Here is a 12,624-nt window from a genome sequence, read left to right on the forward strand (position 1 = left end):
CCCTAGGGGTCTGGGGCCTTCCCACCGCTGAATCACTACCACTCCGCACTCCCTCGGGGCAGGGGTGGGGACTGCCCCAGTTTGACCCATTGTGGTCCGAACCTTGGCCAACGCTCGATCCTTGGGCTTAACTGAAGGCACCGGGCCTACGGGCTCCTGTTCTCAGCATCTTCCCGCGGGGGATCGTGGGGGCGAGAACAAGGGCGGGGGACAAAAGCCTAGAGCCTAGCCTAGGGCCTCTACCGGGGTAGGGTAGCAAGGAGCAGACTGGGAGGACTGACCTTGGGAGGCCTGACCTTACGGGACTCAGAGGCAGAGGGCTGGGATGGAGGAGCCCGGGGCTAGGATGGAGGAGCCCAGGACCCGGCCGGGGGCGAGGCCAGTGAGGGCAAACTGAGGGCGGGGGAAACCGGCCTGCGGACTTCCTGGTGCGGCGGGGCCTCGCGCCGCCCCGCCCCGCCCCGCCCCGGCCGCCCGGCCCCCCGCCCCCCCGCGCCACTTCCTCCGGCCTCTCGCTCTCACTTCCTTCTCGACCCGCCAGCCGCCGCTGCCGCCGCCCCCAGCTCCCCCGCAGCGGGGAGGGCACCAGGTGAGGCCCGGCACTGGCCCGCAGGCTGGGGGTCCGGGGTTGGGGAGCCCTGCTGGCCCGGGACTGGGCACGGGCGCCGACCCAGGAAGTTTGCTTGCGGGAGGCCGCGGGCGGGAGGTTCTGGGATCGCTGCAAGTTGGGCGGGCGCGGCCGGCCGGGCGGGGCGGGAACCCGGGACTGCGAGCCGGCGGCTTCGGGAGGGTGGGTTTCTTTACTGTTGGGGGCTGTGGCCTCCCAGGAGCTGCGAGGGACCGCTGAGGTCTGCCGCTCCGAGAGAAAAGTCTCTGAAGTGGAAGAGCTTAGAGCTGGGATGTGGGACTCAGAGGTGGGGTGCCCTCAGAAGTTGAGGGATGTAGCAAAGTGTGTGAGGGGAGGGTGCCCCCGGGCTGGAGATGGCGCTCCCACAGCTCCGGCAGTTGTGACATTTGTGAGGTTGAGAGGGGGGCGGTGTCTGGCCTCTGAAGCCTTCACTGCAGAGAAGGAGCTCCCTGCCTGGAGGATCGCTGCCAACCCAGACCCAGCTCTCAGGCTGAAGCCAAGGGTCCTCTGCGTTCGGGGAGAGGGTGGGGAGAGCCCCGCAGACGGCAGTCTTTCTCTGTATGTTTTTTCCCCCCCTGAGGCCAAGCCTCTCCATCCCTGGAAGCAAGCAACAGGTATTTAGTAAGCAAACATCTGCTGTGCCTGGCCGACTGGTGCCTGGCCCACCGGTCCCTGGGCTTGCTCTTTTGTGGGTGAACTTGAGGAGGAAAGGGCCTGATCTCTGCCCTGTGACTAGAGGTGGAAGGACTCTCATTCAGAGGTTTGATAGTCCCTGACAAGATGGCATCACTGAGAGCAGCACTATTTTCAGAAGATGGAGAGAGTAATAGGGCTTCTGGGAGGAGGTTGGAAGCCTCTCCTAGTCTTCCCCCACCCACACTCACCCCTCATTGTTAGTCCTTGAATCCTGTACATTCTCACTCTGTCTTCCTCCATTACTTCTTCATACTCCCACAAACCCTCAATTACCCTCTTCTCGCCTCGCATCTTCTTCAGTTTCTTCCCCTGCCAAACACCCAGTCATGCCAAGGCCTCTCACTTAATCCTGCCCTTCTGTCCATCTCTATCCCCTACAGCCAACCCCTCTCCCTTCCTTGGCCAGCTACTGGCTCCTGCAGACAAATCCACACTCTCGCTTCTGTCTTCCCTCATTCTCCTCAGTCCCTCTGTCTCTTTTTCTTTCAGCCACTTATCTCCAGCTTTGGGGTTGGATCTTTGGTGAGTTTGGGAGCCTTTTCAAACTTCCCCAGATGGGAGAGGCAGGCTGCAACCTCCTAGTGATAGAGATGAATAAAGGGCTGGAAAACCTCTCTATATATCTATATGCATGGAAGTATCTGTGTGTCTACATTTTTATCTCTTGGAGACAAAATAACTGCCGTCAGCCTTGAGAGGGCCCAGAGCAGGGGACACCAACAGAATGAAGGGAACTGCAGTGGGTGAAGTTGCGGTTAGGAAGGAGGAAGGAGTCTGTAGCAGTCTGGGTAGAGTGACACAGGAATAAAACTGGTGAGAGCGGCCGTGGGAAATCAAAATCACCCAGACCCTTTGGTGCTTGATCATGAGTCCAAGCCTGGAAGCTGGGGGACAGCCCAAAGGACCCTAACTCCAATACTTATTGGTTCCAACAATGGTGGTAGGGAGATTGAGACCAGGTCAGCTATGTGTGGCAGAAGGAAAGGGAGGGGGCAATGGCAGGATTCTGGAAGGAAGACTATATATATATATATATAGCTGGTCTGACTTCAGTCTTAATGTTTTAGTGCCAGTTCAGGAAAAGAAGAGGGGTGTGAGGCAAAGGTATCTGCCCTTTCTTCCCTGCTGTCTTCCGGGTCTTGCTCAGGCTGGGTACCCACGTGCCCTGGGCTGCATCAGGGTCTTGGTGATAGGAAGCCCTCTGTAGTCTGCTGACCCCTCTCCTCTGCCTTCAGGCATCCTTAGTATTTCCCCTTTCACCCTAGATAGGACCCTACTCCCTATCTTTCAGGAATTTCTCCTGAGTCTAACTTTAGTCCCAACTGGTTTTCTATGCTCTTGTCCCCATTCTAGAGCTCTTTTCCTCAAGCCTTTCGGATGCATGCTGTGAGATCTTGCTTCTCTCTGTCTCCTTTAGTTTATTCTATTTGTTTCTCTCCACTAGAAAAAAAAGAAATGGAGGGGAGCAAGTGCTACTCTTTTGGGATTCCCAAGCACTGCTACATTTAAGGGCTGTTCCCATTCTGTTCTCTTCCATTCTCACAGTTGCCCCTCTCCCATGAATTGTCCCTTCTTCTTTCCGCCAGTCTCCAACTCTCATTTCTGTGATGTACAGGGGGTTTGGTTTCAGGAGAAAATCCCTTTTCGGGTAAGGATGTACCTACAAGGCTTTCCCAGCATCACAGCTCAGTAAAAAAGCACCCAGGAGTCCTGACTCCCAGCCTGACAACCCAGTACTTATTTTAGGATTTTACATCACTGAGCAACCCACAGGTCTCTGAAGGTGAAGATAGGACGGATGAGACAGGGGTTCTCCCAGGCAAGACCTGGTCCTACTAAAGGTTTGAGCTAATTGCAAGAAAGCCATTGCTGGAAAATATATGACCAGGGTAGGAGGGGTCCAAATGGGAAAATACCATGGGAGGTGGGGAGGTGCCTGCAACCTAGGAGGCTGCCCATTGAGGTCTTGGCTAAAGAAATAGGGTCAAGGACCTGAAATGAAAAGAAGTGACTGATGTGAGATTGGCACAAATCCTGATTGGGAATCTAGTATCTGGAGAGTTGTTTTGGCAAGATGTTAGGGCAAATGAGGTGGCTGATGTAAGTATTGAGCGGGTCACGAGCAGGAAGATATAAGAGGTTGTGGCTGTAGTGAGACAGTTGGGAAGATGTTAGTATGGGGGTAGATAGGCAGTCCGGAAGAAGATGAGGGCCAGGACCCAGACTAAAGATCCCTCCCTCCTCACACAGTGTACACCCATTAGTGGTGAGGCTTATAAGGGTCTATGAAGAGGGAAACCAAAGACCAAGTCTGGGCCACCTCCCCAGAACAGATTGGTTTTCCTGTCCAGAGTCCACCTTCCTCTTTTGTCCTCATGTCATGGGGGGGAGGGCATCGCCCTAGGAGCTAGAGGCTGAAGGAGGAGTTCCTCAGCTAGGGCAGGGCCAGGATAGCTGTCTGTCCAGTAATGTCAGTTCTAAATCCTGGATGCCCCAGTATGAACCAGGCATGAGAGCCTGAGAACTTAGAAGCAAAAAGGGCTCAGCTGTCGACCTGACTGCTTTGGCCCATTTCTTGCAGGGATAAACCATGGTAGGATCGTCCTGAATGAGGTCAGAGAGATGGTAGGCTCATTCGCAGGCCAGGGTAGTAATTCTCGCCTTCTCCCCTTTGTGGAGGAGACATCAGGCAAGAGGTTAGGGGACCCAGGTCCTTGTCCTGGATTTGCTCCCAACTCTGCATAACTCTGGGCAGCTTTGTCTCTCGTGACTCAGCTTCAACTTGACCAAGTTGCCTATCAATACTTCTGCAGAGCATAAAGAATACTGATAACTCTGACTCTCCCTCAACCAAGAGGCACCTTTTTGCAGTGGCCTCCACTTTGGGCCCTCCTGTGTCATACCAGCAGCCTTGATCTGACAGGCCTGAGTGGTCTGTAAGTACCTGTCCAGGCACAGGAACTGTGGCCCCTTTCCCCAAAGTGCAAGGATTGTTACAGGTTGAGAGATAAGAAGAGGGCAAAGAGTGTCGGGGATTTTGCCAGGGGACAGCAAGATGAAGGAGTACCCTGTTCCCTGCTCTAGCTCTGCCCCACTGATGGTGGAAAATAAATGCCGGAGTTTCCTCCCTGATGTTTTTTTTCCCTTGTGGAAACCCCCTCAGGCCTGGGGCGGGGCTGAAGGGACAGTGTGGCCCTGGGTCTCTCTGTGGGTATTTTCAGGTGGGGGAGGCTGGGTTGGGAGGATGGCGCTTCTGTACAAGCCTCTGTGTGAAATGAGCAAAAGCAAAGGAAGTGCCACTTTACAGGCCTAGGCCTTTCATGGGGCCTGGGACTGCTGAGCTGCTAGGGGGAAGGGAGGAGGAAGCAAGTGTTGAGCCTTCTTCTGTGCTGCTAGAGGGGGGAGGAGGCATCCTCCTTAGCTCCCCTGGCCTCTAGCTGTCCTGGCCCTGCGGCTCAGTCTTTGCAGAGCACCCCAGGTGCTGGGGATGGTGGGAGAAGGAAGGGAACTGGGACTTAGTGAAAGGGTACCATCTTCCGACAGCTTTCCCAGCCACAATTGTCTTATTTCTTCTTTCCGGCGCTTAGTGGGTAGAGTCAACTCTGTCCAGCTCTTACCCTACCTGCTACAAAGCAGGAACCTCTGCAGGGGCAGAAGGGTGGAGAATGGCAGGAGGTGGAAGGTTCTCCAGTGTGGGTTTTTTTTTTTTTTTAAAGGCTGGGAAGTAGGCTCTCTTGGGTTCTGTCCCTGCTGATGGGGAGAAGGGGAAGAAAGAGAGAAACTCAGCCCTTGGCATGGTCCCAGCCCTATAATGATCTCATGTCTTCCCCCAGCTTCCTTTTCCCGGCCCAGCTGCAGCCAGCTACAGCCCTTTTGAGCCTCTTCATATCACTTCTCCATCCTTCAAAACAAACAAATAATCAGACTCACAGAGCTTCTGAAGCCATTTCCAACACTGACCCTGACCTTGCCTCATCCTTGACCACGGGTCTTCTGATATGCCCAATCCTTAGCCTTATTGGGACCACTTTTCCTGCCCATCTTCCTTATCACCTCTGAGCTAAGCTGTGCCTGCTTCACCCCTCTCACCATTCCAGTGGGAAATGGGGCAGTCTATATGTGTTCCGTACCCTAAATTGTGCTCCTCCATGGGAGGAGGAAGTTGATGGCCCATGTCTAGTGTCTCTGGGGCATAGAGGCTCTTCCTTTTTCCCAGAATCAAAGTTTGAATTGATGGAAGAAGAAGTATTTGCCAGTCTGTAGATTTTGCTCAGAACTCTGCTGTGCTTCTGGAAGTAAGCAGGAGGACAGATTTTCCTCCTCATGAGGTATCCAGTTAATTCAGCGCAGGTGCTGGGGAAGGTAGGAGGGGTTGTTGCTTATGCCATCCTGGAGAAGATGGAGGACTGGGCCCTGAAGGGCTGGGAAGATCAGGAGGGGTTGAGCAGAATTCCAGGAAGAGAAACTCCCATGTTCAAAGACGTGAAGGGCAAGTGAGTTCAGTTATTTACTGTGTTCAACTTAGGGAGACAGATTGCCCAGGACCTTGCCCTCTAGGCCCTCCCAGTCTAGATAAGATTCAGAACAGCCTCCATGTGGACGATACAATGTTCCTGTGAGAGAAACGGGGACCAGACCTTGAATGGGATAAGTCACTTGTGATTTGGGTGATTTACCAGAACTTTCGTGGAGGAGATGGCAATGGTGCTTGTCTCTGGAGGACCAAGGGGTGGGGGTGTTTTGAGGCGCTTGGAGCCTTCTGAGCTGCCCAGTGGGGATTGGAGGATGGAAGAGGGGAAGAAATGCTGGATTCATGCAGGGACAGGGAACAGTGCTTGCTGTTTTGTGGAAATGCTGCTTGTGATTCGGGGAAGAGAATGCAGAGACTGCTTGTAGAGAGTGAGGGTGGTATGGCCAGAGCTCAGAATGCCCAGAGATGGATTAGATTGTTTGAATGAACTTCAGAGAGGGCTTCAGAGGGGGAGCCCCACATCAGGGAGGCAGGTTAAAAGGCTGTAGTAAGTTGGTTCCCATTGCCTCCACACTCGCCCATCTCTTAGGGCCCATGACTCCCCTCCCCCACTCCCAATTGGGACACTTCCCCTACTGTAACGGCCACAGAGATCTGGCAATCAGGCAATCCTCTGCTTCCTTTCCCTCCCCACTTCTAGGCCTGCCTGGGCCACACCCCAAGACCAAGTCTCACTGGGTACAAACTGCTCCAGGGACCACACTCAAAAAGAGTTAGGCCCCCATGGGTCCCTTAGGTGGTGCTCCCTGCTGGAGCCAGGTCAAGCTGGGACTGGTAAGAGATATTTTTGCCTATCCCAGTCAAAGCTTTTGGCTGTCCTTGCTGTCCAAAAAGATTTCAGCATTGCAGTGTTGGCTGTGGGAGTGTGTAGGTCATTTCTGGGTTTCTGAGGCAACTGTCCAGATCTCAGTAATGGGGCAGAAGCAAGTAGATCAGAAGGCAGTGATTGCACACTCCTATGTACGCAAACCCTGTACTCAGCTTTTCTGTAGGAGAGCTGAGGGAAGCTCAAGTTCCAGTGTTGGCCACAAACTAGGAAACTTATCTGTGACTATTGGGGAAGGAGAATCACACGGAGCCAAAGAAGGGTTAAAAGGGGTGGCCATGCTATGGAAGTTCAAAGAAAGGAGACGTCATTAGCCTCATGGGGCTCTGAGGCTTACGCTAGAGCTTGAGGAGTCAGGAAGATTTGAGAGGCAATAGGGAATGGCAGCAGATGGAAGAACAAAAGATCAGAGGCAACAATCATCCTGGCTTGTTTATACAGGACAGTGAAGACCTCTCTGGAGCAGGGAGCCGGGAACTCATATTTGCAAAGTACCTACATTGTATACATATATTGTACATGAAGGCACTTAATCCTTACAACACATTATGAGGTTGGTTTTATTGCTTAGCTCAAATGAGTAAGCGGCAGAACTAAGATTTAAACCCAGGTCTAGCTGACTCCAAAGCCCCTATCAGAGTATGAAGAACTCTGCCAAGCAGAGAGAGTAGGCAAGATCTGAATTAAGTTGGGAACAGGAAGTCAGAGCAGGCCATTGTAATTTGGCCAATACTATACAGATCTGCAACCATTAGTTCACTTGTTAAACAAAAGTTGTTTTTTAAAAAAAGTCATCTAGTGAATAAGTCACAGTTGACCCCTAACCTCAAACAGTCCACTCTTGTTTGGCCTCCTGCAGCACTGACTGTTCCTTCTTCCCACGTGGCACACATTAGACACCTTTCGCGTGTGTCCTCTTCAGAGGAGCTGCGGGAACTTATTTGGCCCAGTTCAGGCCATAAGATTTCTAAGAAAATAGTCGTCCTGGGAGAGAGGATAGGTGTCGGATAGAGTGCTGGGCTGATGCCACCAGATACCTGCATGCTCAGTGCTTCCTGCCTCTTGGGATGAAAGGCTTCACTCCTGTCACTTGCTGTGTGCACAGTCCAGTCCAGTTCACAAAGTACATTCATTCCCATGCTCGGCATCCTTGCTGCTGCCCTTTGAGGCAGAGAAGGCAAATACTGTTGTTCCTTTTGTACAGATGAAGAAACCGAGGCTCCAGGAAAGGAAGTGACTTACTTGCTTTAGGTCATGAAGTTAGCCGTAAGGGGTAACGTGGAGGCTGTATGATGCATTGAGGAAAACACAGGACCTTGGATGGCAAAACTAGAGTTTGTGTCCTGACTCCCAAGCTAACTAGCTGTGTGGTGTTATGTTACTTTAACTCTGAGTTTGGTTCCTCACCTATAAATGTGAATAGTACCAGTAGGTTGTTACAAGGATCAAATCACAATACCATGTGAACTGTAAAGGGTTGTACCTTGTGAGGGCTTTTATCAAGGGGCAGAGTCAGCTGGTGAACCCAAGAGGCCACATTCAGGAATCCACTCTTCTTTGCCCTGTACCACTCTGCCTCTGCTCTGCTTGTTTATGGACACTGCCTCACTCAGGATCCTTTTCCGCTGTGAGTCCTGTTCCCTTGCCAGCCCGGAAGCTGCCCTCTCCCTCCCCACCCCTTTGAGGGCTGATTTTACTGATCGCTGGTTGATAAGCACCTCCCCAGAGAGCATCCTGGAGCCACTGCATTTCCAGTCTCTTGGGCCTTGTGATTGCTGTTCAGAGTTCCCTCCTTGCCTTCCTGCCTGGGCCAGCCCAGTGCTGGGCCAGTGGAGGAAGAGTTCTCAGACATACTGCCATGCCCCAGCTCTGTGTGAAACTGAAGATTTACAGGCCCAGGAGTCCTCTCAAAATGCTAGGGTCTCCCAGGTAATTCAGGGAATACGAGTAACAGTACCAACCCTCACAACATGTTCTCTCCTTTCCCCAAGGAAGGAGCCATAGAATCCTGCAAGAAGAATGTGTCCTGACTTGCTCCCATGTGCCCAGCAGACCTTATACATTTGCTGACTGACTCATCCCCACTCCCACCCCACCCTGTGCTCCCAGAGGCCTTTCCTACCCCCATCATCCTATCCCCTGCCCCCAGGGCTCTTCATGTCTAATTTCATTACCTAGTGCCCTTCTCTCCATTGCATGGACTGGGAGACTGAGGCCCAGGGAGGGTAAGTGTATCATGCTTGGTTGTAGTGAGTCAGCAGCAGAGCAGAGCTGGGGTTAGAACTTAGGTTTCTTGACTTCCAGTCTGAGGTTCTCTCCACTGTCCTACAGAGTCCTTATTTCCATCCCAGATTTATTTCCTGAGTCTCACTATCTTTTCTCCTGAGGTTGAACACACTTATTCCCACAAATAAGATGAAAATACTTTTATTTGAACCAAAGGCAACCTCATAGAATGAAACCATTTCCCTCCCAGGGGAAGCTGGAGCCTGAGAGGAAGGTGGGACCAAGCCCTGGGTCCTGTGCAGGTCCTACACCACCAGAGTTCCTTTTTGCTTTCAATGGGGGAATTTCCCCATCCCCAGTTTGATTTTTGAGGCTTTTGAGCCAGTGTTTGAAAGGTCAGACTGAGAGTTAAGGGGTTTTCAGACCAGGGTGCAGTCTTGCAGTGTACATACTGTGAAGTGAAATGGAGAAAATGGGCCAGTGGTGATGGTGCTTGGGTAGAGCAGGGGATACTTGGATATCTGGGTATGTCTAAAACAGGCTGTCTTCTCCCAGGTGGCAGGGACCTGGTTGTGAGAGAGAGTCAGGGAAATGAAGTCACATAGTGGCCAGCAAAAGTCCCTCATGGCCAAGAGGAAGTAGCCAATGAGTGTAGAACCTTTGCCACAGCAGTATAAATAATCACAGGGTTTCTGGAAGTTCTATTCTGTTTGAGAACTCAGAAGAGCAGATCCTCACCCTGAGGCCCTGTGAACTGCAAAGGGGACAAGGGTAATAATGGTTGGAGCTGGGACTCCTCACACCCCACTAATCTACCCATTAGCTCATTTCATACTCTGAACAATTCTAACACAATAGGCAAGATTGCCCCCATTTTTCAGATGAGAAAATTGAGGCTGAGGAAACTTAATGTGTTGTCCAAGATCATACATGACTAGTTGGTGGAACTGTGATTAGAATACCTGGCCAGTGTGACTCCAGCATGTGTTCTCAGTGATAGAGCTTTAATGGCACTGTGTTATTTGAAATCCTTCAGAGGCATGTGCCATGCTCTCAAAAAAGGGACCAAAACTAAGGGGAAAAATCAAGTTTTTGTTTTACTCTTCTATTCATCCCTCTTGGCTGGGCATGATCTGCCTCACCCCACCAACGACAGCTTCATTGTCTTAAGAGAAGATGCTGATGTCTGGGAGCCACACCCTTTGCCTCATTAATCTCCCATATTCCCCTGCACTGAATTGTCAGCCTATGTATTTGTGGCCAAATAGGGTTTACTATGCTTACAAGAAAATAGTGGGGTGAGTTCTCCCTCCTTGCCCATCCCCAGGATTTCAACAGGGCAGCTGTCTAGAGAATTGCGCTCATTACTCAACAGGTTTCTTATTGCACCTTTTGGGTTCTACTCAGTGGCCAAGATGTTGGGTTTGCCCCCAAACTGTGCAGTAGGCAGGGCTGGCCCTGAGTTGGGAGAGGCTCCACCCATGGCAGCGTCTCTGAGTGACCTGGGACAGTGCCCTGTGCCAGAACTCCTCTCCAGTCTACTTGGGGGAAGGGGTCCACATCTCACAGAGGATCTGTGGGTAGATCCATCCGTACACTTGTACACTGTCCTTTTGTGTCTATCAGTATAGACACAAGGGGTGCCTGGAGGAAAAATAAATGTAGCTAATACTTATTGAATGTTTACTATGAACAGTCACTGTTCTAAATGCTTTAATGTGTTTGTTACCTTATTCAGGGATGTCCAACCTTTTGGCGTCTCTGGGCCCACTGGAAGAAAGAGTTGTCTTGGGCCCCACATTAAATACACAAACACTAATGAAAACTGATGAGCAAAAAACAGGTTTTAAGTAATTTTGTGATTTTGTGTTGGGCCACATGCGGCCCATGGACCACATGTTGGACACCCCTGCCCTATATAATCCTCATAATAACCCAATGAGGTAGGTATTATTTTATCCCCACTTTACACATAAGAAAACTGAGGCCCACTAATCACTGACTAATAGAGAAGTAATTTGTCCAGGGTCACACAGCTAGGAAATAGCAGAACTAGGATTTGACCTTTGTTGCTCTGGTATCAGAATTTACATGCTTCACATATTTACACATTATAGTGCCAGCCTCCTTACACCTGAGCACCTTTGCTTGATCTCTTTCATTGTGTATCTGTCTCTCTGAGGTCTGTCTTGATGGTATTGCAAGATGGTGTCAGGTTAAGAAAAGAGAAGGTCATGTCTCTCTATATGCCCCCGTTCTTTCTTCCCAATGGGTAGAGGCCTCCCTAACCATGAGTGTCCCTCTCCTCTGTTCCTAGGTCATTACATCCAGAGGGGCCCAGAAGGGGAAGGAGGCAGTGCCTCCACTGCAGCAGCTGCACTCACAATGCAGAGCATCAAGTGTGTGGTGGTGGGCGATGGGGCTGTAGGCAAGACATGCCTGCTCATCTGCTACACAACTAATGCCTTCCCCAAGGAATACATCCCCACAGTGTTCGACAATTACAGCGCCCAGAGCGCAGTTGACGGGCGCACGGTGAACCTGAACCTGTGGGACACAGCGGGCCAGGAGGAGTATGACCGCCTCCGCACACTCTCCTACCCTCAGACCAACGTCTTTGTCATCTGTTTCTCCATTGCCAGTCCACCCTCGTATGAGAATGTGCGGCACAAGTGGCATCCAGAGGTGTGCCACCACTGCCCGGATGTGCCCATTCTCCTGGTGGGCACCAAGAAGGACCTGAGAGCCCAGCCTGACACCCTGCGGCGTCTCAAGGAGCAGGGCCAAGCGCCCATCACACCGCAGCAGGGCCAGGCACTGGCCAAGCAGATCCATGCTGTGCGCTACCTCGAGTGCTCAGCCCTGCAGCAGGACGGCGTCAAGGAAGTGTTTGCTGAGGCTGTCCGGGCTGTGCTCAACCCCGCACCGATCAAGCGTGGGCGGTCCTGTGTTCTCTTGTGACCCTGGCACTTAGCTTGCAGGCTGCCCCTGCCCCCCCCCACCATTTGTGCCTTGGCGCCTTATCTGCCCCCAGCTGTGCCTTGAGGACTAATTCTGGCACCCCTTGCCAGGGGGCTCCCTGAATGCCTGTTTCTCTTTAAGGAGGCCCACAGGGAAAGGGGCTTTGGGTCCTACCCCAATCTGCTTGGGAACACCAGGTATTCTTGAGAGCTCACCCAGGCCAAGGTTGGACCCCTCCCCAAGAAGCCAAGCCAGTGCCCCGTCCCCTCCAGCTTTCCACACAGATGTTGCTGCCTATCTATTGTGGTGCCTTCTGTCAGGTTAGGAGCTCTCAGCCATCCTTAACCTCTCCCTTGCTGCTCTTCAAATTGCTCCCCCCTCAAGATATTCTCTCCCTTCCCCAACAGAGCCACAAAATCCTGAGAAGATGAATGTTTCCTAACTTGCCCCCATGTGCCCAGGCCTTATGCATTGCTGACTGACTCAGCCCCTCCACCCGGGCTCCTACCCCCATCAGCATCAATAAAACCTCCTGTCTCCAGTGGCCCCGACTCCTCCCTGTGTGCTGGACATTGGGGGTTGGGCAGGAGACAGGCATGGGCTAGGGCTCCCCAGAGACTGGGAGCCTTTTGTTTACTGCAAGAGGGGACAGGAGACAATAAGCTTCATTGTGGTCCCCTCTACCTCCCAATTTCCCTAACAAAGCTCTGGGCTCTCTTGGAGGGGCCAGTCTTGCTCTGGGGCCCAGCCACAGAT

General features: G+C 52.1%; 1 protein-coding gene across 1 annotated transcript; it reads left to right on the plus strand.

Moving 5' to 3' along the window:
* The first annotated feature begins 474 nt into the window (after window positions 1–474).
* Window positions 475–12,412, plus strand: RHOG (ras homolog family member G). The gene is made up of 2 exons (XM_053925517.1): window positions 475–589; window positions 11,225–12,412. Exon 2 carries the CDS (start codon window positions 11,293–11,295, stop codon window positions 11,866–11,868), a length of 576 nt encoding a protein of 191 aa, XP_053781492.1. The 5' UTR covers window positions 475–589; window positions 11,225–11,292; the 3' UTR covers window positions 11,869–12,412.
* The last annotated feature ends 212 nt before the right edge of the window (window positions 12,413–12,624 follow it).

The sequence above is a fragment of the Desmodus rotundus genome, chromosome 5 (genome assembly GCF_022682495.2).
Source record: "Desmodus rotundus isolate HL8 chromosome 5, HLdesRot8A.1, whole genome shotgun sequence".
Classification (NCBI taxonomy): Eukaryota; Metazoa; Chordata; class Mammalia; order Chiroptera; family Phyllostomidae; genus Desmodus; species Desmodus rotundus.